A 27,442-nucleotide genomic window follows, 5' to 3' on the forward strand; every position below is an offset into this window, starting at 1 on the left:
ATTTGCAACTTACAAACGAATCAAGAAGTGAAACGGGTAGACTGAGAGTTGTTGCCTCTCTCAGTCATAAAACAGTGGATTTGCAAAAAAGTATTAGTAAAACATATTTTTTTACCTTTGTTTCCAAAAAGTTGTACAAATGCACCACTGTTCATTAAATATTGCATGTGTTGCATTTGTTTGTAAAATAAAGTTTGTTGACGTTGGTTTTTCAATCGCTAAAAAAAAAGACTCGCATCGTAGAGAGAAATGTTAAAAGAATACAATAATGGTGCATCGAAACACGTCTATGAAATTGTGACAGGCGATGAATCGTGGATTACGCGTATGAGCCCGAAAATAAACAGCAGTCGCCCGTATGGAAGTTTCAATATTAGCCTAATCAAGCAAAAGTTGTTCGCGCAAGTTATGCATTTGTCATCATCCTGTCTTATCCATTGATCATAAAGTACAAGTATCAACACATCGTTTAAACGTCTGAGCTTGTGATCGTCACAAATATAAACATAGTTGTGTAACCATTAAATAAAAAAAAATATAGAAACCCAATTATGAGTTCCAAAGTTAAATAAACACAGATTCCGATTAAAGTTTTTTTGAAGGTATGTGATGATAAAATGAAAATAAGGTATGTTGATGCTACACATCCTGGATCATTAAAATGGAATACGAATCAATTAAGAACTTTAATCGAGCAGGAATATAAGTGAGGCACAAGAAACGTTTGGTTGCTAGGTACATTTTTAATTAAGTCATTTAATCACTAAATATATATATATATTTTTTCATAGGTGACGGTGGCTATCCACTAGAGCCCCGGCTGCTAATACCCCACCTATTCACGGCAGAAGGATCTTCAGAACGTAAATTTAACGAAGTACATGTACGAGTTAAGGAAAATAACACAACAGAACAACCTGAATGTTCTGTCGATAGTACAAATAGTTGTAAGCAAACATAATGTCCTTTAGTCTTAGTATTGCCATCAAACGTGAAGGTGGAGATATTAAACTCAACAAATAGATAAAATAATAAACACAATATTATTATTATTTATTATTCATGAATGATAAGTACTCAAAATATTGTTACTTACGAAAACTGGAAAACAAATTAAATTGTCATGAGTGCATAGAGAAAATATTATCTCAAGTGTACCCCAACACCAAGCATCTTATGACTGATAACGAAAATATGTTTGTAGGCAACGTAGCGATGGCGGTGTATAACAGACTTCATATTACACATGCATTGACTCCAAAACACCATACAACAAGGAAGGATCAAGTTGAACGGGTTCACGGTACGCTAATCGAAATTTCGACAAGCTTAACTAGCGAAAACAAAACAGCTCCTGGCGAAGAATTTTTTAACGCGGTACGACAGTAAAATAAAACTAACCATTCAACTGCAGGATACAAACCGGAAGAGGTATTCTTCAATCGGGAAAAGTATCCGGAAATAGAAGATGTTTTACTCAAAAATCAAGGAAGAGTATTAAATTATCACAATAAAGATAGAAAGACAATTACATATACATAAGTCAGGTGATATAATTTATTCCCGAACGGACAGACGGAATAAAAGTGCCAATAAATATAACAAACATACTGAAAAAGAAGATCGCGGTGCAACCATTCTAGCTGAGAGAGGAAAAATTATCCATAAAGACAGCATTCGAAGACAGGCTATAGCATGTACGGCGGTATTATAATATTATTTACAATTTATTCCTCTTTTGCAGATTTAGTGACTGACCTCAGTAATAGAAAATTTGTTTTGACTGAGACAGACATAGTGTATTTATTTGAAGACACACAATTTTTGTACCATGTAGCCTATTAACGACTATACTTACACCGTACTAAAATATTATGAGGAACAGGTTTAATGCAAATCCGAATGAAGAAGAGGCTATTGTTGTCAGTAAAAATAATATGTAGCTTAAGGAGACTTAAGTTTTGATTTTAATAAAACAGTCGTCGTTCTTGCTTTAATTAAATACTGCTACCGAAAACCGAAAAAAGGTTACTACTGTTATCAAATTGAAAGCAAAGCCAAGAATAACAACAACAGGAGTAGTTGTTGCAATAATCAATATTATCACCAGCGTTGACCCATTTTATGATTTTACTTAATATTGCTTATGCTGCATATTTTTGCAATTATTTGGTTATGCTGCATATTTTTGTATTTGTTCATTTTAAGGTCTTATTTTTACCTTTTATTCCTTTTTTTACCATTTTTCACAACACTGTTTCTGTTAAATATTCATGTTGTCTCTTTTACACCTTTATATTTTACTAAGCATAACACCGACAATGCTATCATTATTGCTGTTTCAGTCTATTGCATTGTGCTTATGCTTAGAAAATTCTTAGTAAGTTGTCAAACGTGTTTAGTGGTTGAAATGCCGAAAGTAAAAGAATCGAAGCAATCTTTTTTAAAAAGAGTCACGGAGCAGTATAGAGGCATCTTACGCTGCGATGAAAGTGTACTTTTTTGTTTGTACTGCAACACAACGATTACCGCTGGACGGATGTTCAACGTCACACAAAAGTTCACCATTTTACATTTTGGTATAAAACCGATTTTCTTGCATATACACATTTAGAAATCCACAACGAATTGCTTCAAATCATTAGCTTCACATAATAAAGTTAACTTAGCCTTCATCATCTTACTCAAGTATACATAAAGCCATAACGGCAGTGCATTTGGAAAAAGTCCACAATTTTACATTTAGGTATAAAACCGATTTTCTTGCATATACATATTTAGAAATCAAAACGAATTGCTTTAAATCATTAGCTTCACATATTAAAGTTAATTAACATTCTTCATCTTACTGAAGTTGGCATAAAGCCAAAACGGCAGTGCATTTGGAAAAATTCCACAATTTCACATTTAGGTATAAAACCGATTTTCTTGCATATACACATTTAGAAATCAAAACAAATTGCTTTAAATCATTAGCTTCACATATTAAAGTTAATTAACCTTCTTCATCTTACTGAAGTTGGCATAAAGCCATAACGGCAGTGCATTTGGAAAAATTCCACAATTTCACATTTAGGTATAAAACCGATTTTCTTGCATATACACATTTAGAAATCAAAACAAATTGCTTTAAATCATTAGCTTCACATATTAAAGTTAATTAACCTTCTTCATCTTACAAAAGTTGACATAAGACCAAAAAGACAGTGCATTGGGAAAAATTCCAGAATTTTACATTTAGGTATAAAACCGATTTTCTTGCATATATGAAAGCTAATACTGAAAACAAAGTGCCATCAGAGACAACAATGCGTAGATACGTTCCAAAATTATACTACGAATGTATGGAAAATTAAAAAAAAAAGGTGGAAAATAAATATATATGGGTGTCATTAGACGAAACGACAGACGTCGAGCAACGTTATATTGCCAATTTTGTATTTGGAGTTCTTGAAGAAGAAGAAGAAAAAGACAAGTATTACCTTTTAAATGTAGCCGAGCTGGATTCGGCAAACGCAAGTAATGTGGCTGCATTCTTTAATGACAGCATGCAATTATTATGGCCAGAAGGCATACAATATTCAAAAGTCTTACTTGTCGTAACAGACGCAGCAGCCTATATGTTTAGGCCAGTGCCTAATTTCTTTTTACCAACCCTAGTGAGTATATAACAAACCATTGCCAGTTAGCTGTTAATAACTTTCACTCAACTGGCAATGGTTTCGTTAAAAACTCCCGCTAGATTTGACACAATGGATTAGCAAGCGATCCTGCTAGTCACCCTTTTTCACTTTTCCTAGCGATCTGAGCGAATCAAGACGTCGTCCACCGGCCATCATAATCAGCATCACCACTACACAAGCGAGGTAATTTGTAATAATTAAAATTCAATAAAGAACCAACCTTTGTTACATACATATATTATATTAGACACAAAACTTGGTGGTTTTCTTTCACTAACATATTTCCTTTCTTGTTTCATATTCTCAACCAACGACGCATCGTCCTCGAGTGACTCGTCGAGAGTTCGAGAATATTCATTGGTCCTTCGAGCCGGATATTAAGCAACCATATTTTTCAAGCGAGTTTTTGGCACTGCACACCAACGGACAATTAACACCGCACACCGGGATTCTTGTTGCACAAACACAAACGAGGCGCTGCACACTAACTGGTAAATTAACACCGCACACCGGGATTCTTTTTTTAACATAAATACATTTTGGCGCTGCACACCAACTCAGGCAAATCAAAGGTAGGTGATTGGTTTTTAATAGCACTTTGATATAAATCGTTTTATAAAAAAAAAAACAAAAAAGGATATATGAAATATAAGACTAAGGCACTTTGCTTCCAAATATGCTCTATCTAAATGCAGCACTGTAAGTGTCATAATATGTTGTACCAGAGATAAATTTATCTCTGCATGTAACATGTTTTGCGCATGCATTGCATAGACTTGCTGAGTTTGTCCGTTGTCAATTCAACAAAGTAAATACGCTTATTGCAAGCAACAAATCTGTTTTTTTAAAGGTAAGGTTTTACTGTATTCACAAGGCAAACATTTATTTAACAAATTTTTTAGGCACCCTCGCGTAAAAAAAAACTTTTGGAAATGTTCCCAGATTTACCATTGCCTCCGAGTCCAGTTATAACCAGATGGGGGACCTGGTTGAAAGCTGCGGAGTACTACTGCAAAAATTTTAATGAAATTAAAACTGTGCTTGACACCTTCGACCCAGAAGACTCAGAGGCCATTAAAGTTGCAAAAAACCTTTTTGAAGATCAGCAATTGAGCAATCATCTACACATCTTTTTTGGGAATCAAGCAATATTTTTCGTAAGATAATTTTTATACAAAATAAGTATTTAATCGTAAAGTACATCCAAAAGCGTTGTACAAAGTGAGGGCTGATTTGCTGTAAAGTGATCAATTAAAAAGACTGTTCGATGTATCGGCGCAACAGGTTATTATCGATAATCGCTCATCTGCAAAATCAGCTGTTTACCCTGATCCCTATTTATGAAAAGAAATTGTGCTGCGTGTTAAGTGCTACATTTGCGAATTGTTGTTAAAGTGAATAAAAGTGAATGAGAATAAACAAAATAATGAGTAAGCGGAATTTAAAGAGACTAATTAAAAAGCAAAGGGACATTTACTTAAACAGTCTCAGTGGTGAAAAGTTTGACGAGGTAGAAATAGCAGAATCAGAAGTGATTGGTGCAACAGGAGAGATTCAGCCAGAGGTTGGGATTGAAACAAGTGTGTTAAATGAAGAAACAAGTGAATTAAATGAAGAACCAAGTTTAAAAGAAAAACTTGCGAAATGGTTTATTAAAAATAGACCTTCACGGGAAAGTTTTGAAGAGTTGTTACTAATTTTACGTAGCGAAAACTTGGATGTGCCGCGAAGTGCTGAGATTTTTATTTAGACGGTGATCCCAGAAGTTCCAGCTCTAACTGTAACTGCAGCGTTGTAAATGAGCAATTTCTCGCTGTTAAAGGTAGTTATAACTACATATATGTACAATGTACATTGTACATATCAGAAGTATGTAAGAAATAACATTAAGCATACGTATGTTTAGAGGATATCGGGAAGTTAAAATCATTTGTCTGTAAAAAGTTGCATCAAATGGAACGTAAGAAGCGCTTTATATTCCACAAGATTATATAACAAATCATTATTAATTTCAGAAACTCAACTTGCCCATAATAAAGCTGTAATGACTGCTCTGGCGGAACAGAAAATCGTCACGCAAAAGCTAATTCGCCAGGAGTCATTGGGAGCGCCAATCGTAGAGCTTTTCCCACTTTCAAGTGAAGAAAGTCTAAAAGCGATAGAGGAAAAAATATTGCCGGAGAATCGGGAGATTTACGTAAGTGTGAAAGTCGTATATATTTCCCGGTCATAGATACAGCTATCCACAATATAATAGGAGTAAAATTCAATATGATATTTTTTGCAACTTATATAGTTAGATGCACAACGGCAAAGTTAGTTGTATATCTACATGTGTATATTTTGAAACATAATTATTATTTATGCGAGCAAAATGTTATATTGACATAATCAAACAAGTTAAACTCTAGTACTAGTTAAGCAGCAGTAGTGAATTAAATTGTATACATCTAACTCATAACAAAATTTATTTATTTATTTTACAGGTGTCCACCATAAAGAGACTGCTGCAGCAAAGTGCCACCCGAAATTTGAAGAATATATTTGACGATTCAGTTGTCCTCAGCCACAATTTGGACGGGACGCACGGCAAGAAAAGACTCAAAACCTACGAGAAACTATATGCTAAGTGTCACACAAACACGTATTTGTCGTTTGTTTCGGTGGCAGTTTCATGCGAAAACGATTTGCAGCACATGCCCGTATGTACCTTTATATGTGCATTGAATTCAACAATAGCAAAAATTGTTCTATATAGATATGAATTGACATAAAGAACTGAGTTTTTATATTATATGTTAATACAATTTTTTTTTATTATAAAAATGTGAAAGTTGAATGAGAACTGAATTTTTATGTTAATATTCCATATTATAAGTGTGTCCATATATTTCAAAACAAGAAATATATCGGAAAGAAAACATTAAATTTGTGCTTTGAGGAGAATTAAATGTTTCAAAAATAAAAATAGATGCTATGTTGGTAAATGCATCATGACTTGCAATAAAAATAAACACTGCAAGTTTGACGTTTGATACTTCTTATACAATTTTTGACAATTTGCAGATACATTTGTTTGCATTTTTGAACGCTTATAGTACTAAAATGGAAATTTTGCTGAATCTAACACTAGACGAAATTTGTGAGCAAAGAAATGATAGATTTTCTTTAAATTTAAGAAAAAGAACGGATTGAAAAAAAGAAAAATTTCTGGTACAATGTTTGTCTTTAAAAACTTAAAAATACTAAAAACAAATCATTTATTAAAACAATAAAGTCGTTTCCCGAGGACATATTCAACCGTTTTCTCAGCAAAAAAATCTCGCATTACTGAGATTTTCACTAAAAATTTAAAAATAATAATTTATCAATATTATTAATTAACATAAGTTTTATATTTATGTTAATACAAAAATATAAAATAAACATTTGATAGAAATTATATTGACAGTTGATAGAAGTGTTGCTTTTTTGAACGCTTGATTATGCAGTGTTGCAATATTGCATTGCTGAAAATCTGTTTGTTATGCAATCGTCTCTCATGATGCATTTACGAACATAGCAATATATACATGTTTTAATTGATGACGGAGCTCTAGAGTTGTCCACGACGGAACCAGTTAAAGGCGAGTGGCAAAGTAATGCACTGGGCGACAATTGCCACCGTCAATGACAACACCGTGTAAAAGTGGACAGTTGAAAGCATTGCTTGGGTATTGAGCTAGAACTAGTACTGTCATCAAAAGGTCTAGTTCTATGCTAGTTCTGAACTAGTCGAATTTTCTGCAGGGAAGTATCAAGCGTATGTACGTATGTGTATAAGTGCGTTAGATGCACTAATCTAAATAGCTGTAAAATATCAATGCGTTGGTATCTGAAGAATGCAATAAAAATAAAATACATATTTACACATGCGTATGTATACTAAGCATATACACATATATGTACATATGTAGTTAAGAGATTAGAATTAAGAAATGTATTGACGAAACAAATTTAAATAAAGAATTTCAAAGTCAAACGTGAACTCTCACAGTACGGATTAAAAAAAAGTGTTTTTCTGTACACCTGTTTTATCTTAAGCACAACTTAAGTATGGACTGTGAAACCGTTCATTAGTGTTCAAATTTTTGGATCAATAAATTTCAAGGTTTTTTCAGAAAAAAAATTCGCTTCTTTTCGGCCTTCTAACTGTAACTCAAGTGGCAACTACGAACCAGAGAGAAGTTTTATATTTATGTTAAAGCAAAATATGAATAAAAGGGATGACGATGCGTTATCATTCGTACTGGATTCTAAACCTTTTTACCAATTCAATCTTCCTAGTAGTTCACCACGTTCAGATTGCGAAAATCTACTTTATGAAGGTTTCTCTCTAATGGAATGCATACAATTCAACAAAATCTTAATTGACAATAATAACTTACTTGATCTTTGTTTCAGTGACCTACATGTACATATTGAGCGTACCCAGGAAATTACTATTATAGATCGGTATCATCCAGCTTTGAATATCTCAATTGATCTTCAAGTGGAAGTGGATTTCTACAACGGCTCACTCAACGCATTCATCCCTGATATAAAACGACGTCTATTAAAATTCCCCTAGTTAAGACAAATTTACATAATTTTCTTTTTTTTTACTTGCTGTACTATAATTTCTACGTAATAATTATATTATAATTTTATAGTATTTCCCCTCTAAATCAATTTATATTATATTTCTTTATATAAAATTATAAATTATGTTATTTTGGAATCACCAATTGAGATTGCAATCGCAATGTAAGGAGAGTACATACATGTAATGTTGGCAACACCCTGCGTGATGCTGGAAAGCAGCAACAAACTTCACGTCTCGAGAAGTAACGACAGTTGGCGAATACAGTTGGTGAAGACAATTGGCAAAGAAGAGAAAAAACATTGATTTTCCTAAGAAATGTGAAATCAGTTTACTTCATGTATACATACATGTAAAAGCTACGATCACTAAATTAGAGAAAGAGCTGAGAGAGCAGAGAGCAAGTGGCAGGATCAGCAGTTTTATGGTTTGCTCTTCTCTAGTTGTTTTAGCTAAATTCATTCGTTGTAAGGACCTACAACAGTCACGTAAACTATCTATTAACTTTATATTTTAAACTACATTATAAGTTGTATTGAAGAAATTCGGTTTTTCATCAAACATACATTTTTTTTTAATTGAGTTCGTTATGGTCGTCAAACATACTACGACTCTACATATGTACATTGGTCTAGTCACTGATCAACAGTGCCGTTCAAAGACTTAATTCCTATAATGGCGAAAATATAAAACTATATCAACGCCATAAAGACAAGAGTGGTAAAAACTTCATATTAAATGGAAGCAAGTGTAAAGCTGTACTAGAACAAGTAGCTGCGAATATTAGACTCGAAATGCAGAATGTAAAAATCGACTGATATCTTTAAAAACAGATAGTGCAATGCAGCTTGATGGAAATATATTCGGAATCAGTGCGCAATTTATCAGCAAAAATTAAATTAAATCGCGAATTCCTAGCATGGTGGAACTTAAAGCAGCTGGATCAAGTGCATCCAAAAATCTGGCCCAAGAGACTTTATCGGTTTTAGAAAAATACGAAATAGAACTGAGTCAAGCGATCACAACTTAGCCTTGAAAATAAAGTACATACGACTTTACAAGTCAATCCTTAAGCCAGTATAGACGTATGCAATGCAGTCTGGGGTACGGCGAGTATATCCAACATTGAAATCCTCCAAAGATGTCAATCGAAAACTTTAAGAAGCATTGTAAGTGCTCCTTGGTATGTAAGCAACTTCGAAATCCACAAAGACTTAAATATACATTTTGTTAAAGACGAAATCAGCAAATCTTGTCGTAAGTATTTAGATAGATTGGCTAATCATGAAAATTTACTGGCAATAAATTTACTAGACAACAAATGGAAGAGGAACTCACATTTTGATCTTCCATATAGATGTAGTTTTTTTTGAATATATTGATTTTTAAACTCAATTTTTAATGTATTTAAAAAGTTTTTTGGATGGCAAATAAATATATATTATTTTTGTAACTTAATAATTTCATATTTTATGATTAAGTTATATATATACAGTACTGTCAAATAAAAGTTTACAAAAGTACAAAACCGATGTATTTTTTTTTTTTAAAACTTATTTTTCGATGGCATTTTTGTAACTGTTTATAAATCAATTTTGTCACCGTTTTTTCCTCAAGTGCGGTTGAGTAATAAATGTGCAAATATGAAACAATTAACTTCTGATGAAAAAAGTGCAATTTTAACGTTAAGGAAGGAAAATTATTCCGCGAGGGAGATTTCAAAACGAATTGGATGCAGTCACGTCTCTATCCTTAAGTTGTATAAAAAAATTGATGCAAAACAACAAAAAGGACTCCTGGAACTGGATTGAAAAACAAAAAGACCACTGACAGGATGGATCGAAATTTAAAAAATTTGTGCATACGATCTCGATTTTCGTCTTCAGCAGAATTGAGTTCCGAGATGAGGGAACGTTATGGAGTCACTATTAGTGCTTCTACAGTACGAAGAAGATTAGTAGCTGCAGGATTACGAGCACGACGGCCAAGAAAAAAACCAGTTCTGAGCACAAAAATGCGTGTTGCTCGGCTGAATTTCGCCAAACAACATCAAAACTGGTCTATAAATGATTGGAAGAGAGTGATTTTTACGGACGAGTCCAAAATAAACTTAAACCAATCGAATGGCGTCGTATACGTTCGTAGAAGGAGACATGAAGATTTGAATCCTGAGACAGTTATAACAAGGTGCAAATTACCACCCAGTTTTATGGTATGGGGTGGCATTTCCTACTTCGGTTGTAGCGAATTGGCTTTCATCAACGGTACGTTGAATGCACAGGGCTAAACTTACAATAATAAAAGAGTTTTTGGAGCCATCAATCGATGCGCTGTTTCCAGTAATTGTTGATCCGATATTCCAGGACGATTCTGCACCATGCCATAGAGCGAAAATTGTGAGTTTTAAAATTTTTGTTATCAATAATTCATTAATTTAAAAAACCAGTAAAATTAAAAGCAATTAATTCATTATTTTCTTTAAGGTAAAGGAATATCTGGACCGAACTGGCATAAAAACACTAATATGGCCTGGAAACAGCCCCGATTTAAACCCCATTGAAAACTGTTGGGCGGCTCTGAAGAGACATGTAGTTAAAAGGAACCCAAAAAACAAATTGGAACTGAAAACTGCAATAACTGAGGCTTGGAATACGCAAATAACGATTGACTACTGCCAAAAACTAGTAAGTTCCATGCCAGACAGAATTGCAGCTGTTATAAAGGCCCGAGGAGGACATACTAAATACTAATGTATTGAATTTTCCCAATTTCATAATAAACACAATATTTTTTTTTAAATACAATTAAATTTTATGTCAAACCGCTCAGTTATTATTTTTTGTTCATCATACGCCCCCATGGAAAATCCGGGTAGTTTCCTTAAATGGGAAATATTCACGACATACATTTTTATCTTAACTACCTAACATATTTATGAAATAAGTTATAGTTTAAAGATTCAATAAAAATTCTTTTGAAACAAAAATTATTTACTGTCATGAGTATTTATTTCTAGTTTGAAATATGTAGGTAGTGGTAACTTTTATCTGCACAGTACTGTATGTAGATACTGGCGTCGCCAACGTAGTTTGACGATGAAATTATTTGTTAAAATGTAGAAAAGACAGTTGGTGACAAGAAGCACAAGGTGAAATATATATATTGAGAAGATATTTATTGTTTTATTATTTGGCGAAAGATTGTTAAAAGACAGTAAGTCTACTCTTTGCAGAAGCAGAGAAAAGCGTATATAGATTGAATCGGAAAAGGTGTAATTGATACATTATCTTTATTGTATAAACAGCAGAATGGGAGGACAAGAGCTTTTGGACAGCCTATGCAAATCAATTTCGCGAATCATGGATTATTGCCAACATGCTGAGTTTAAAAATGCTTCGCTGGAACAGGTCAAAGTTCGTGCAGAGAAGCTGGAAGTTTATTACGCGCGCTTTGTAGATGCACACGAGAAGCAGTTGGATCAGGACAGTGCACAAGTCAATGCATATGACGAGATCGCAGCTTTAGTGGAGTCGCGCTATTTTACAGCACAAGCCCTGTTGGCTGCTAAGATTAAGGAGCTAACACCAATGCCGATTGTACTGGAGCAGCAACCTATGGCGGTGCAGGTAAACATGCCATACCAACAACATGACTTAAAAAATACCTGGGGTAATTTTGATGGCACATTAACGATGTGGCCTGGGTTCCGTGATCGGTTCTCTGCTGCCATACACGAAAATAGAAATGTTTCACCAGCTTTCAAATTTTCTTACTTAAAAAAATCGCTCGTTGGTGGAGCTGCACAAACACTGGGCGAATGGCAGCTTACGGATGATAATTATATAGAGGCGTGGGATCGCCTCAAGCAGTTGTATGACCGCAAGTATCCGATTTGTCGTGAACATTTACGACAGTTTAATCGTCTGCCAGTTATAGGAGGGGTACCGCGAGCGCATGAGCTTCAGCGAATGTCTAATGTGACACATGAAGTGTTGCGGCAACTCCGAGCTCAAGGAGTCCCAGTCGAGTCTTGGGATATGATAATTGTTCATATGTTGCATGAAAGGTTAGATCCAGATACGAGTAGGCAGTGGGAACTACAACGAGAGACAGAAACCCCAACTGTTAAACAGATGTTAGATTTCTTGGATCGTCAAGCAGCAGCTTTAGCTAATGTAACAGATGCACGTTATTCACGGTCACAAGACGTCAAGGTAGTTTTTAACAATGACCGAAGCACAGGTAGTAAACGGACGAAAGATAACTTTATCGCACTCAATTTGAGATCTCGTGAAGAGTTTGTGAAAAGAAACAATATCTGTCAGAATTGTTTTAAGAAGGGGCACGGAGCTGGTAATTGCTTTCAAAAAGGGTGTTCTCGTTGTCCAGGGCAGACTAAACATAACAGCTTGCTTTGTCCGATGAGGGAGGTGGTAAAACAAGCACTAACGGTTAAGGTTGATGAACCTTATCGCAGGCGCAAGTTAAAAGGCAAATGTGGATCAACAAGCACTAAACGGCGTCGTAGCGCAGAAATTGGATATGCTCATCCTGGTTGGTTGGTCAAACGAGGCTTAAAGAAACAGCTCAAGTTCAAGTATTATAAGCCTCATAAAAAGAAAAAGAACATTACCAGACACGTAATAACAGAAAAATTAAAGAAGAATAATACTATACTACTAAAATGTTTTATGGTGAAATGAAACAATAGTCGTCACAAAGTAAGAAGCTGCCTAGCAATTTCTCCAGGAAAAATATGAGAATAGAAGGCTACTGTTAGTCATTTCTAAATGCAACCATAATTCATATTCATTGTGTCCTTTCACATTGTCATTTATCATTCTTATACTGTGCTTACTCTGTACTTTAAGTCTTTTATAGTGGTTAATAAAATTTGAATTGTCATAGCGTTGACATCGTGTGTTTGTTCTCCAACAATATCTAACAAGGGTTATGGGCCCAGTCCCATCGTTAAGTGTGTAAAGTAATTAAAATTGTCACCGAATGAGTGAGAGCAGTTGAGCATCAACCACACTCTGAGGCGGACGTGTGACGGCAGCGGCGGACGCTCTTTGTATACATACATATGTTTTTTTGATCATAAATAAAATACAATTGTTCTTTACTATAAGCGCTTCACTTTTGAATTAACGGAAACTGTCGGTTTACAAAATGAATATTAGCATCGACAAATTGGACGGCAAAAATTTCTCATCATGGTGTGTGGTGAAGAGTCTTTTGATCACGGCGGATTGTTGGTACACAGTGGTCGCCACGTGTCCGGAAGCGCCAGGTCCCGAAAAGGTCGCATTTATGAAAGCTGATAGTAAGGCATTGGCCTTAATTACATTGACTTCCAAATCAAAACCAAAAGGCAAAATGCTTAAATTTGTTGGTTATGCAGAAGGTGTTAAAGGCTATCGTCTATACAACAGCGAAAATAAATCTATTACCATATCCAGAGATGTTATATTTTTCGAAGAGTCGATTTGTAATGAACATAATGTCACTAATGTTAATCGTTCATACACAAATGAAAGCGAATTTAAAAAGCAATCCACAATCTACACGAATTATTACTTTGATGATGTTGCTGTGAATGATATTGCTACTGTTAATGATGCCGCAGATGTTGTTGCTGCTAATAACAGCTACAATTTACAGTACAAGTAGACTGGATTGGATCAACCGACAGCAAATGGAGAAAGTGCAGCAAGCAAGAATTAGCTGTGAATGCATTTATGCTTTGAAAGGACTAAATTTAGATTTAAACGACAAACACGCCATCATAGTTCGGATAATTGTTCGAAAACTAGACAAAGAAAGTCTACGTTTATACAAGCAGAACGTAAAAAAGTAAGGAAATACAAAGCTAGATAATGTGAAGAAATAATCGCAAAAAGTCCTCCACAATGATGACGAAACGCTCAAAAACAGCGATACTCCTAGCAACACCGCAATAATTGAACAAACTATAGTCGCAAATGATACAAGGAATTTTGTAAATTGGAACACCTTTCCTAGTGGCTGGTTACCTGAACCAGTGTGAATAACAAAGAATTTAATTGGATATATTGGATATTGAAGACATCAGAGACCTGGGTATCACTATTGACAGAAGACTAAATTTCAAGAAACATATCGAAAAAATTACTTCGCAGGCATACAAAATACTGGGGTTGATTAATCGTATGTGTAGGGAATTTGAGAACAATTGCTCATTAACCTGCCTGTTCTCAGCATTAGTGGTACCCATTCTAGAATATGGAACAGTGATCTGGTCCGCATTCACGGACTCAATGGTCAACAGAGTAGAGAGAATCCAGCACAAGTTCTGCAAAGCGCTGCTATTTCATAACAGACACAGAAACGATATCAATTCAACAGAAGACGTCCGAAGAAACCTGAAAATAAATGACCTGAAATCTCGACGGCAGTTAGCAGACCTTATCTTCTTCTTCAAAATCTTCAATGGATTAATTGATGCCCCAAAAATCTTTGCAGACCAAGCTTAACCCTAGACAGATCCTGAATCCTGAAAACTTGCAGATCGAACAAAAACTATGTAATCAATGGCCCAAAGGAAATAATCTGTAGATTGGTAAACTCTCTGCACAGTGACGTCAACTTTTTCTGCGGATCTCTACAGAACCTCTATTAAAATACTAGCATACGAACTAGGTTACTTGTTTAATTCCTAATTTTATATGTTTAAGCCTGATGTCTTATTTAGAATTATAATTGTTATTTGATGTATAGTGCCGATTAGCGTTAAATAAATAAATGAAAATAGATCTCGATCAATAAGTAAGTACGCATATCGAGAGTATCAAGTAAGAAATGGAAACATTTTCTGTATGTAACGCTTTTCACGGTTTTATCGATTTTGAAGTAGAATTAAAAAATAATAATTTTCAGGTATTTCCCGTGAAAATTGGTAAATTTTTTCAGAAAAGCCGCTCTGCTGAACATTTACCGAAATCAGTTTTCATAACACGTGTCGCACTGGTTGCTGAAGCTGGGTTCAAAGCACAAATTTCAAATATTTCAACGCCACTGAAATTCGCATACTTCGTTTGGTTGATGTAAATTCAATTAAATTGCTTAGTTTAGATTTTTTTAAGCGCTTAATCTACATATCTTACAATAACTTAGCAAATTAATACTATTAATAATTCTCGTTTGAGGCTGAGTTAAAAATAATATATATTAAAAAACGACATTTTTTGAGTCCTCATGAAATTTTACGTTTTACGAAATTTTCTCGTCGCAACAAGATTCTAAACCCTATCTTAGCTCCAACTTAAACTTAAATGCTAAGTACATACTTGGACACATGTAACTTTACAATGTTATGTTGGCCGCTTTTAATTTCTCATAGTTTTGTTTTTTCTGCAGACGTGTTTTCGCATGTAGGAAAAATGGTTGAATTGTGCGTTGGAAATCGTCGTTAGTACAAAAATCAAATTTACGCTGATAGGCCTCTAAAGAGAAAAATATAAATGAAATTTTATGAGTAAATTGTACAACGACATAGTAAGTGCATTATATACAGGCGCTAAACACTAACCTTTCAATGCCTTCGTCACGCTCAATGTGCGTATAGCTAGCTTTTCTAGTGTGCCCGTCCAGCAGAAATGCTGCGCAACATGATCGCTCATTATGCGACGCCATGAGGTTTTCAGAAAACTAACAGGATTGTATATGTGTTGTGCGGTTAATTCCGTTATCTGCAAATAAAATATATAATATATTAGAAATATAAAAAAATAATTATATTTGAATAACAGAAATTAAACTCACCAAATTTTGATATGCTTCTTCTGAGTTTTTAATCAATTCTTCAAACACTTTAAAATCTATCACAGATTGGAATGGTGTTTCAGGTAAGACTTTTTTATAGTTCGTATGCCGACTGCATTGACTTTCTTTGGAAGTTACGGCACTGCTTTGATCTTGAAGAAAAAATAAATAAATAATTAATAAAAAAAAATATTTTATTGTATTATACAAAAAATATAATAATAAAATAAACTTTTACTTCGGTTGCATCGAATCTTTAAACCCCTTCACAATTAGAAAATAATTTTGAAAATAAATAAATAAACAAAAAAAATTAATATTTAAATAATAAATAGTATTATTTTCAAATACCTTTGACAAACGGTGTTTGCTTTATAATCGCTTTGAGTTCAGCAATCACTGAAAAATGCAAAAAGTACGATTTAAGGTAAATAAAATATTTATTTAATAAAATTTGATAGAAGCATTATAGTTACCTCTTTTGGCCTCATTGAGTACTGTTATTGGACTTGTAATAGTTTCAGCGAGACTCTAGATAAAAATAAAGATTATAAAACTCATTAAAAATTATGAACTCTTTTATTGAGCTATGTAGTATGGCTATTGTTATTAAATAAAATTATATTATTATTTCCTAAAATTAATGATGTGATTATTTGTTGTTGCAACACTGCCATGTTGAAACATAATGCATAAAAAAATAATTTAAATAACAATTGCATTCATTTTTTTTTTTTTTTGTTTCTCCAGATATCTTTTTTAACTTTTAACCCCAAGATACCGAATTTAAAAAAGTTTAATCCCAGTTTATAATTAAAAATTAATCAAATAATTGTATTGCGTACGTCGTGTCCTACAATTACGGTTGACTTTTGACAATGAGAGCATATTTTCAATAAAATACCAACACAATTAACTCTTTTTGCTTTATTTTATTATTACGACGTATTTTTAAGTAAATAAAAATGTTTACTCTTGTTACCAAAATACATATATGTATTTGATACATATAATTCACAACTGAAATGTTATTGTCTCACAAAAAAAATTATGAAAGGAATTTTTATTTAACCCAACATTGCTGAACACAGCCTGTCTATCAACGAATTTGTATAACCGTTGCATTTTATTGCATCTGGAAAGGAAAACTGGCAATTACAAGTAAAATAGTATGAAGCACTCATCCAACAGAAGTTCCGAGATCATTTCGAGTTTTGTTTGTTTTGAAAATATTATGGCGCTAAAACTGATGCATACTTTTGCGTTCGAGTAGACATTTCAAAGCTGGCAACTATTAATTTACATGCATCAAAACAATTGAAGAATATAAAATACAAAATTCCTTCTTACATGCGCTGCTGCATTGCTGGATATATCGTGCTTAAAAGGACCCAATTCTTCTTTTTTGACTATAGGTAGGCATATATTTTGTTTAGACGCTTTTCTAACCAATGCTATTAGTTCATGCTGGTGCGTGAGTACTTTGTCGATTTTAGCAGTTAGCTCTGGTTGTAAAAAAATGTTACAATAATTTGTGCAAAGCACAAACAAACAATGCCTACCATCCATATGAAGTACACGCTGTTCTTGTTGATTTTCCAATTCAAGTTCCGCACTATTATTTAATTCTTGTGATATATCCATTAAGAAATGTGCGCGAAATAATTCTTCTTTATTTTGCTTGTTGAGCTATGTTTTATAACTTGTTTTCGCCAGTCTTATATTGTTTGGCAAATGAAAAACTTTTTACAAACGATATTTTTATGTAGAATTAATTAATCGCCTATGCACAAGCTTAACAAATGGCTTTATTTTTTTGCTGTAAAATAGTTAAACATCAGTTTTAAATGAGAAGGGGGTATCCACATGTGAACTTACTTTTCCAATAATTTTAATCAAGTTTTATTGTGATTTAATTCACAAACTTGAAAAATTTACACACAACCGAAACGCAATTAAAATTTTTGACAGGTAATGAAAAAAAAAATAAGTCATAACACTGAAGTATTTTGAATATTTTTTTAAGTTTCGCGTTTTCTAATCGATAACCGATAAATGGAACAAACATAAATAACGGCAATGTGGTAGTAAGCATGTTTCAATTTTCGGTAATTATAGAAGGTTGTGCCAATACGAAGTGTACTTCCTCTTACGAAAGAGGTGCTTGTATCCATAATGTCAAATTCCTTATTTCTTGTTTTTTTTTCATGAATATTCTGTTTACATTTTGATGATTTTGTGTTATTAACAACACTTACGTGGGATCTCGACAGGCAATAGATAATTTATCGAAATCTGTATTGCTAGCAATATTGCCAATGCAGACTGCATATTGCTTATGTTCAGCAATAGTTGTCGAAATTGAGAGCAATGCAAAATTATTCAAGTATTGAAGCGTAAAACAAATGAAATCTTTTTTTTGCAAAATCTACATTTTGCCAATATATTTTTGTCATCCTCATACAATTTTTAAAGGCTTCAAGAGCTGGAACAGCTGTATCTACATATGTTAAGCTGTTTCGCAGCGTGGGCAAATGTGCAGAAAAAATTGCTGATATTTTTTAAAATTTCTATCCAGTGTCTACTACAAAAACTGTTCGTAAACGCGTGCATCCCTTTTAGAAAACAAAAAATTTTGTCAAGGGAAATGGATATAACGACCATATCAATGCCAAGACGTATTCGGGATAATCGCCCTACCGCCTATAATCGGTTTACTGGTCATCTTCTGACAACGCACTTGAAATTTAATTAGGCTTCTTCAGTGGCACTTGGTCAAAGCTATAACTTTTTTCTCTGTTGAAGAAACAAAATGATAAAATCTACACAAAAACTTCGAAAGCGCCAAAAAAAATTAATCCAGGTGCTCAACATAGGCAACATCCAACTGCTGTAATAATTTGCTGGGAAGTCTACTGTAGAGTTAAACTCTGTTAAAATAGAGTTAAAAAGGTGTATCAACAGGATATTTTAGAATACTTGGTTCAGCAGTTAAGCACTATACTCTTCGATGGAAAGCATTGAATATTCCAGTGAAATAGTATTTGGTTCAAGCAGCGTCATTAATATCAACGTGCTTGCTGCTAATGTTCAATGGTTGAACCGACTGAGGGTTTTTGTGAAAGGTGAACATTTCGAATAAAATTTTATACAAATGCTAATATATGCATAGCTAAATATAATTGTATTTATAAAAAAATATGTTATAGTTTTACAAAGGGTAGGGAGTAAAAAAACATAAAAATATGTAAATATATTACTTACATGTAACGTGCGCCAATCTTCTAATAATGCACGAAATCGTATACGCGCACCAATATCACGCCCACATATATCTCTAACGTCCACCTCTTCTATATACTGCAAGTAGTCTAAGCCAATATTCATGTCCTTCAATTTAGCCCAATAATGCTGCAGTCTATGTTTATTTAGAAGTTTTAAAAAATCATGTTCATGCGTTGAAACTATTTCAAAAAAGAAAGTAAAAAATGTTATAAAAAATATATATATATTATATTTCTATCTACCTTTTGTTTGATCATCTGTTTTTGCGTCGAAGGATATGGACTCCTCACTAGTTTGACAACCATCATCTTCATTATCATCATCATCACCAATAGATGAAATAATATTAGTCTCAACTAATTGGATAGGATCGAGAAAACTACTGTGGGCGCCATTTGAAGTATCGGCCATATCATGCTTTAAAGCCACTTCCCACTGTTGTTGCTCATCGCTGGAAACCGACGGTATTGTTTTGATTCTTTTACACATACCACCAAGTTCTTCATTGTTCGTTTTCGTTTCGACTCGGCTTTTGGATGTGCAGTTTTCATTGGAGTTATTGGTACAGTCATTTCCAATGTCCATAATGTCAAGTGTAGGTTCGACTTTAATGTTTGCAGATAATGTGGCGATGTTGATTGAGTTCTGAGCTTCATCGATACTTTGTGCGTTAGTTTTGTCTTGCATTCTTATATGACATTGGGGTTTTGTTTGAAAATAATCTTCAGATATAGCGCTGATGCAGCTTTTTAAATCGTCTCTAGGTATAGAATTCTGAAATAAACAAAAAAAAAACGTTAAATTCGGCTGCACCGTCGCTATGATACCCTTCACAGTTTGAGTGGCAGTGTTGCCGATAATAATAACCTGCACATTACAAGATACTTTGTCAAATAAAAAAGGTTCTCTACAAAGACTTGAGTTTGATAGGTCAGTTTATATGACAGCTATATCCGACAAATGAGCAGTTCCTTCCAAGAAAATTACATGTTCAAAATGTAAGATCGATACCTCAAAACCTGTAGAACTAGTTACTTTAAGTGGAAGTTTCTGTTCTTAACATTTTTTTGTAAAACTATACTTGCTGTTCAGAAATATTTCCAATAATGCTTCGTTTATACAGTTTTTTTTAACAATTATTATTTTTTTTTTTTTGCATGAATAACAGTGTATAAATTGTCTAGCAATTTAATGTATTGTGAGGAAAATAACTATGCTGATAAATCATTTTACTATTATAAGCGCATGCTTATAGTCAGCCAGTTTTTCAATACTTCGCCTTAAGAAAGTATAAAATATATGTATGTATGTATACATTTAACCTATCGTTAATAGAGGCGCGAGGAATGACCGATACCTTCTGATAATCTCTTCCAAGCCGCTTGCGTCGTGCATCTCTACTCCGCCGATTATTGAGGTCTGCTTTTTTTCTCGGCATTTTCACATAATTATGCTTCGTTGCTTATTTTGTGATATTATATAGCAGGAACAGCGAAACACGGGAGTAGCGTTCCTCAGTTGCCGTCCGTAGAATGCAAAATGTGTAAAAAATTGAACCCCTAGAAATCAGCCATCTTTGTTTGTTTTCACTTGAACAATGTTGCGTGTATGATTATTTACAAAAGCTTTCAAACTGTTGGCTCCCGATACATTTTATCAATACCAAATCGATAGTTAACAAATTTATCGATTATAACAGTACTTCGACAAGTTGTAATTAAAATAGAATTAGTTCACTAATTCAATAAAATATATTATTTCATAAAAATCATTACTATAAAAAGAAATTTGAAGTTAAAAGCTGGGGTAGGAGAATGAAAGTAACCGCGCTTTCACTATATACATATGTAGTGTGTTATTGGTTCAGTGATAAAAGATACGAATAAATCATTATGATCTTCAATCTTAAATTTGCTTAAATACCTTTAAGTTCATTTGCAAAAGTTTAGTTTTTAGTTTGGCTTCCTTTAGCTCCCATTTTTGCTTTTTTACAATTAAGTTGTGCTTTTCGAACTCCCATCTGTGTTTTTCAGCTTCTCTTTTGTTTCTCTTACAGTCCCGGCGATGTTTATCGGCAGATCGCAAATCATTTACATTATAACATGGTTTTCGATCAGGTCTTCGAGAAGATTTGATTTTTCTACACTGTGCAGAGTGGTTTGAATTTAATGACAAATACTTGTTTTCGCCTTCCTATAATGTTAATATTCATTATTAAAAACATAATTTACTTATGCAAATATACCGATTGATTTATATATGAATTCACTCACCTTTTCAACAGTCTCGGAATCTTGAATCGGATCGTCAAAACTACAGCTCTGCGCTGTAGCATTAAACATATTATTCATTTCAGGGTCAGTCTCAAATGTGTCTGTGACAAAATAAATAAAACTTATTACAACATAAAAAATTTATTTAAAAATAAGTTTATTCAGTAAATTACTGAATGCTGCTATATAGTTTAAATTAAATTAACTCACCATTGCTTTCGACATCATTTGAGCTACAGTCTGCTGAAAATCCTACTATAGCTGAGAGTTTTTCAATATTTTCATCAATAAACAACTTTTGAAATGTTTGTTCCTCATCGTTTTTGTCTTTGCTTTCCATTCGTCTTAATTTACGCTTCAAATTATCATATTTTTCTCGTAAATTTTTAGATCCTCTTCTACAGCCAAACTTATTACCAAATTCAATATCAATATTTTCCCATGCTTTTCTTTTCTCCTCCCAAATCTGCGCATCAGTTAGTTTACTTTCAATTACATTAACGTATTTATGTGCCAATGATAGTAAAAAACTTTCTTCAGCAGGCGTAAAATTAGGTAGTCGGTTTCGTTTTTGTTTATGGGTCATCCTCATTCACTTGTATTAGATGCAGCAAGAGTGGATATTATTCAAATACTTTTTTGCTATGGCACGTTATCCTTGGTTCTGCTAGTTTGTAGTACATACATATAACAACGCTATAATTTTATTACTACACATAAGTATGTTGATTGCATTGTTACGTTATCCTTACTTTTTCGTTATAAGCCATTTCTTTATGATTTAGTTAAAAAATCCTTCTTAGCTTCCCTACATAGATAAGGCGCAAAAATTATGCGTCAAGAACTTTAGACCGGGAGTCTCTGTGCAATGCCGCTTATGGGCAGCTGCTGTAAATGCGTTAGATAAAAGGCTCATTTCAACAGTAAATCACAATCCATAAACTAGTAATAATATTAATTTAAGTCTCTGTCTACTTCTAAACTAATAATTATCGTATTATTTAAGATTTTCGTGAACGCAAATAATTAACAAATCACAAATTTAACTTGTGCACTCACATTATCCATGCACCAGAGAACGTATAATATTAAACGTTCTCTGCATGCACTCATCTTCACACCGGGAGTGTTGCCAGATATAATTGGGTTAATTGCAGACGATTGCACCGATTAATGTAAGTTCTACGAGGCTTATTTGTTTTATAGCGGGATTCTGTAACCAGTCTCTAGTCTCTGTTTGAGACATTTTGAGGCAAAGTCTCAATTTGAGACTAGTTACTATTCACTAAACAGTCTCTAGCGTTAGTCTCAAAATATTGAGACCTGGTAGTTAGCAGGTCACAAAACTAAAAAGAACTCTTGTCTGCCATTTTGAATATACTGAATAGAGATCATCATAGATATTAATCGATTGTCGTTTCTTTATATTTTGTAAGCAACTCAAACACGAAAAGGTTAAAAATAAATCAATTTTACATAAATTTCGTAAATATTATGAAACAAAGTCAACATATATTTTTATTTTCATTGATAATTATGTTTTTTGACTATGTTATAGAAAATTTAATATTTGTTATCGACATATTTATTTTCATTCTGAATAATGAAATGTAATAGATTTTGTGACTGTCACTTACAGAATAGCAATATCATCTCAAGTCTCAAAAATTGTCTCTAACTTAAAATCTCAAATTTAGAGACTTGAGACTGTCTCAAGTTACAGAATCGCACGGTTAAACTGATAAAATAAGGGCTAGGAATAATTAAGTTATATGTTTTTTCGGTAAATGTTCAGCAGAGCGGCTTTTCACGGGAAATGTCTTAAAACACTCGTTTTTAGTTCAACTTTACGAATATGTTAGGCGCGTGCTTTTAAAAACAATATTTTCGGTAAAGGTTCACGAGAGCGGCTTTTCCGAAAACGTGCACCAATTTTCACAGGAAAGGTCTTAAAAAACTCGTTTTTAACTCTACTTTACGAATATGTATGGCGCGTCTTTAAAAATAATATTTCCTTTGTTTTTATCAAAAAACATCGTATTTCCCGAATTGAAAAATTCACTTTTACACTTTACACGTCTTTAGATGTTAAAATTATACTTTCTATAAATTATGTACACGTAATTATTGCTGTTGTTTAGTTAATCAATAACAGAAATTGGTATTTATGTTATTTTTATAAAAATATAAAAACTTCACAATCACCTCACTTCAACGAAAATGGCAAGGTTATGTTCAAAATTATGGCATCACTGTTGTAAATTCGAATGGCCACTATTGATTCATGCACTGATCGTTTTCGAATTATCGATACTCTCAATATTCGAGACTGATAGAGAATTTGTAAAAATGAGAAATACATAATAGGAAAATTTATCATTCATTATTATTGTAGAAAGAAGAAGAATTTGGACACAGAAGAATTATGAACACCGGTGTTTTGGACCGACCAGGGATATTTTTTTTCGAGCGCTCTTCTTTCGGCAATAATAATGAATTATAAATTTTCCTATTATGTTTTTCTCATTTTCAGCAATTCTCGATCAGTCTCGAATATTGAGAGTGTCGATATTTTAATTTATTTTTATTTTTCCAATTATTATTATTTTTCTATTATGTATTTCTCATTTTTATCAATTCTCTTTCAGACTCGAATATTGAGAATATCGATATTTTAATTTCTTTTTATTTTTCCAATTATTATTATTATTTTTCTATTATATGTCTCTCAGTTTTATCAATTCTTGATAAGTCTCGAATATCGAGAGTATCGATATTTCGAAACCGATCGCTGCTTGTATCACTAGTACCCAATTGAATTTCGAATAGTGATGCCATTTTTGGCGTAAATATCGTGCAAAATCATAATATTTCTTTTTGTTTTTATTACAAAAAAACATAAAAATAGACAACGCGTCATACATATTCGTGAATCGGAATTAAAAACGAATTTTTTGAGACATTTCCCGTGAAAATTGGTGCACGTTTTCGGAAAAGCCGCTCTGCTGAACATTTACCGTTTTTTCCAATTCTTTGGCGTATTTTTTGGTTATACGGCTTCAAATCTCTATCTATAATTAATTGAAAATAAAAACGATAGTGCACGATAATACAAAACTTCAAAGGCCTGGCAGCACTGCAACGTAAACAAACGCGAAAAATTGGAAAAAGAGGTTCGGAATGACATAAAGCTGTCAAAGTTGTTGATGCATACACTTTTTTATAACACACAGTTTTTACAAAAGTACAATTTAACAGAAAAATTGAAATAAATATAATAAATAGCACTTTAAAGTGAAATAAACTTAATATGAGTACTAGCGGTGATTCACAACCTTATTTGAATGATTTTATGATGCGAGACGATGAGGATGGCGTGTCAGGCGGTAAGTATTTGCTTTATTTGTTCACAACTGAATGAGGAAACAGAAAATTACAATATACAATGTTATACGTAGATGATGAATCAGATAACAAGCATAGCGGCGGAAATTATATGCTACGTGAACAGGATCGCTTCCTACCCATTTGCAATATTATAAAGATTATGAAGGTGCCTGTACCAGAGAATGGTAAAATCGCTAAAGACGCTCGAGAATGCATACAGGAATGTGTTTCCGAATTTATATCCTTTATCACTTCGGAAGCCATAGAGCGTAGTATAGCAGAAAACAGAAAGACCGTAAATGGTGATGATTTATTGTATGCGTTTGCCAATTTGGGTTTCGACAACTACGTTGAGCCATTATCTATGTACCTACACAAATTTCGTGAGGTAAGTAGATGTTTAACATGAAGTATATGATATAAATAATTATTTAGTTTACTGTCTAGTCAACCAAATCGGATCGTAATTTATATAGTGAGACAAATATGCTGCAAGATGATTCTTCAACTGAATTTCGTAAGACAGATCTGTCGTAAAAATAGCGCTTACCCAATTATACTATATCAATATATTTATTTAAATTGTTGAATTGGATTAAAAAAACATAACATAATACTGTTAAAGGCAACACTACACAAGTTTACACAATGTAAAAATGACACGCATGTATACACAATCATCTACAGCACCTTTATCTAGCAGATTATGGCAAAATTGAGTTAAACATGCACTGTTCTATCACCAATAACCATTTACACATATTCAGTTTCAAAATTTATATTATTTATTAAAACAAAGTTATATTAAATTAATTCAAGTGTGTGTATATAAGTTGCGATGTTTATGTGAATGCTATATCTAGTAAGTTTAAAGTACAAAACAAACAAAAAATTTCTACAGCAATAAATGCGGACAACAGTAATACAACTATCATAACAACAAAAGCAATGACAACACATACTGGTGCATTAACAATAACAACAAATGCTATCAACCACACAACTGCATCTGTAGCCAACACTATTAACACCTATTCGGATGTGAAATTGTTTGAAATAATCGAAGCAAACCAGCACCAACAGCAAACACATCATCAACAACAGCAGCAGCGTCAACAAAATGGTATTCATAGCATCACTATAACTCCAACAACAACCACATCAGCTGTGCCACTAAATTTATTAAGTACCGGTTGCAATCAATCAAGCAACATAACTCCAGTTGGTACATCCAATACACTGAACACAACAACATTAGGCTCTGTACGTCGGTCGGCGCGTCTACAAACTCGTCCTACTCAACTGCCGATAGTCACAACAGTGGCGAACGAGACGCCTGGCGCTATAATGAATGCGGATCAAATGATATTCTTTGATGCTAACGAATTGCATCAACATGTTTTGCAGCAACAACAACAACAGCACCATGTTAATGGCAATAATAATTATATGCATATGTAGAGCATAATTAAGCATTGATATTGTCGATGTAACGAATTTATTGTGGTCATTCTGTTTTAATTGCGTAAGTGGTAGAAGCTAGAACGATAAATTAAAGTGAAAAGCCTAGAAGAGCGATGGTTTCATTTATAAATGAAATATTTTTGTTCGACTTGAAAAAAATTACTATATAATTGTTTTAAAGTGTTACATAATTATATTATAATTTTTTACTTAAAAAATTCTCTTCAAGAGGAGTAGTTGAGGCGATAATTATGTACTTTTCTATAGTTTTGTTATTTATAATTTTCTAAAGTGTGTTTAGGTTATGGTTGAGACAAATTGTGTGTTGTCACAAAACTAATAAATATTTTGTACGCAGCGAACTTTTTTTTATAAAATGAAAATATTAACTTTAGTTATATTCATAATAAATATATAAATATAAATATTTTGTGTTCTTTCGAATTTACATAGAAATGTCGGGTCTACGCAATGTTTTCTGCCACTGCCAGCAACAAGAACAACTCTACTGTAGTAAAGCACCACCTAGAAAGCCATTTGTGTAGAATTTACCGTTGATAATTAAAAGGATGAAGTAAAAAATATTGATCTGGGTGGTAGACATAAAGTGATGAGCAAGACAAAACGTTAACTTCGATTGTTCCCAAACTAGAATACTCCCACAAATAAATTTTCCTTACAAGTACTTTGTTGTTGTTGTAACAGTTATCTAATGTACAAGTACTTAATTTTGAGCGTTCAGTTTGTCTGGCACCTTCATGCTAAAGCGGTCCGATTTCGTCGGTTCCGACAAATGAGCAGCTATTTACGGAGAAAAGATCATGTGCGCAGCTTCAAATCGTTAATTCAAAACCTTAGGAACAAATTCGCGCATGTGTAGACGAACAGATGATCATTTTACAAAAATATTTTTTTTACAAACCTAA

The 27,442-nt window shown here is 33.2% G+C and overlaps 4 protein-coding genes across 6 annotated transcripts; 2 read left to right on the forward strand and 2 right to left on the reverse strand.

Annotated features, from left to right (window-relative positions):
• The first annotated feature begins 5,704 nt into the window (after positions 1-5,704).
• LOC126753045 (uncharacterized) lies at positions 5,705-6,520 on the forward strand. The gene is made up of 2 exons (XM_050464147.1): positions 5,705-5,880; positions 6,170-6,520. The coding sequence occupies exons 1-2, from the start codon at positions 5,728-5,730 to the stop codon at positions 6,455-6,457; spliced, it is 441 nt and encodes a 146-aa protein (XP_050320104.1). The 5' UTR covers positions 5,705-5,727; the 3' UTR covers positions 6,458-6,520.
• Positions 6,521-14,015: 7,495 nt separating this feature from the next.
• On the reverse strand, positions 14,016-22,738 carry LOC126752923 (uncharacterized). 3 transcript variants are annotated; one of them, XM_050463967.1, is made up of 11 exons: positions 22,418-22,738; positions 21,876-22,329; positions 21,666-21,766; positions 21,316-21,585; positions 19,635-20,166; positions 19,372-19,571; positions 16,584-16,638; positions 16,459-16,506; positions 16,108-16,259; positions 15,875-16,034; positions 14,016-15,788 (listed from the first exon to the last, which is right to left on the reverse strand). In XM_050463967.1, the coding sequence occupies exons 2-11, from the start codon at positions 22,255-22,257 to the stop codon at positions 15,649-15,651; spliced, it is 2,040 nt and encodes a 679-aa protein (XP_050319924.1). In that variant the 5' UTR covers positions 22,258-22,329; positions 22,418-22,738; the 3' UTR covers positions 14,016-15,648. The 3 variants fall into 3 exon arrangements, with proteins under 3 accessions (XP_050319924.1, XP_050319923.1, XP_050319921.1); XM_050463966.1 differs by having other exon boundaries at positions 21,876-22,332; XM_050463964.1 differs by having other exon boundaries at positions 21,876-22,361.
• LOC126752924 (uncharacterized) lies at positions 17,058-18,241 on the reverse strand. Its single transcript, XM_050463968.1, has 4 exons — positions 17,986-18,241; positions 17,670-17,926; positions 17,458-17,612; positions 17,058-17,398 (listed from the first exon to the last, which is right to left on the reverse strand). The coding sequence occupies exons 2-4, from the start codon at positions 17,749-17,751 to the stop codon at positions 17,348-17,350; spliced, it is 288 nt and encodes a 95-aa protein (XP_050319925.1). The 5' UTR covers positions 17,752-17,926; positions 17,986-18,241; the 3' UTR covers positions 17,058-17,347.
• Positions 22,739-24,839: 2,101 nt separating the features above from the next.
• LOC126752125 (nuclear transcription factor Y subunit beta) lies at positions 24,840-26,943 on the forward strand. The gene is made up of 4 exons (XM_050462702.1): positions 24,840-25,051; positions 25,124-25,440; positions 25,500-25,569; positions 25,954-26,943. The coding sequence occupies exons 1-4, from the start codon at positions 24,976-24,978 to the stop codon at positions 26,511-26,513; spliced, it is 1,023 nt and encodes a 340-aa protein (XP_050318659.1). The 5' UTR covers positions 24,840-24,975; the 3' UTR covers positions 26,514-26,943.
• The last annotated feature ends 499 nt before the right edge of the window (positions 26,944-27,442 follow it).

This window comes from Bactrocera neohumeralis, chromosome 3 (assembly GCF_024586455.1).
Source record: "Bactrocera neohumeralis isolate Rockhampton chromosome 3, APGP_CSIRO_Bneo_wtdbg2-racon-allhic-juicebox.fasta_v2, whole genome shotgun sequence".
Taxonomy (NCBI): Eukaryota; Metazoa; Arthropoda; class Insecta; order Diptera; family Tephritidae; genus Bactrocera; species Bactrocera neohumeralis.

Bases quoted from the DNA above. Each gene is read 5' to 3' on its own strand.
- LOC126753045 (XM_050464147.1), top strand. From the start codon at position 5,728: ATGACTGCTCTGGCGGAACAGAAAATCGTCACGCAAAAGCTAATTCGC. The intron at 5,881-6,169 runs GTAAGTGTGAAA...TTTATTTTACAG, and splicing joins CGGAGAATCGGGAGATTTAC to GTGTCCACCATAAAGAGACT.
- LOC126752924 (XM_050463968.1), bottom strand. From the start codon at position 17,751: ATGGATATATCACAAGAATTAAATAATAGTGCGGAACTTGAATTGGAA. The intron at 17,613-17,669 runs GTAGGCATTGTT...TTTTACAACCAG, and splicing joins GCGTGTACTTCATATGGATG to AGCTAACTGCTAAAATCGAC. The intron at 17,399-17,457 runs GTAAGAAGGAAT...GTAAATTAATAG, and splicing joins CCAGCAATGCAGCAGCGCAT to TTGCCAGCTTTGAAATGTCT.
- LOC126752923 (XM_050463967.1), bottom strand. From the start codon at position 22,257: ATGAGGATGACCCATAAACAAAAACGAAACCGACTACCTAATTTTACG. The intron at 16,035-16,107 runs GTGAGTTTAATT...TTTTATTTGCAG, and splicing joins AAGAAGCATATCAAAATTTG to ATAACGGAATTAACCGCACA. The intron at 15,789-15,874 runs GTTAGTGTTTAG...TTTTCTCTTTAG, and splicing joins CGTGACGAAGGCATTGAAAG to AGGCCTATCAGCGTAAATTT.
- LOC126752125 (XM_050462702.1), top strand. From the start codon at position 24,976: ATGAGTACTAGCGGTGATTCACAACCTTATTTGAATGATTTTATGATG. The intron at 25,441-25,499 runs GTAAGTAGATGT...TTTACTGTCTAG, and splicing joins ACCTACACAAATTTCGTGAG to TCAACCAAATCGGATCGTAA. The intron at 25,570-25,953 runs GTAAGACAGATC...AAATTTCTACAG, and splicing joins TGATTCTTCAACTGAATTTC to CAATAAATGCGGACAACAGT.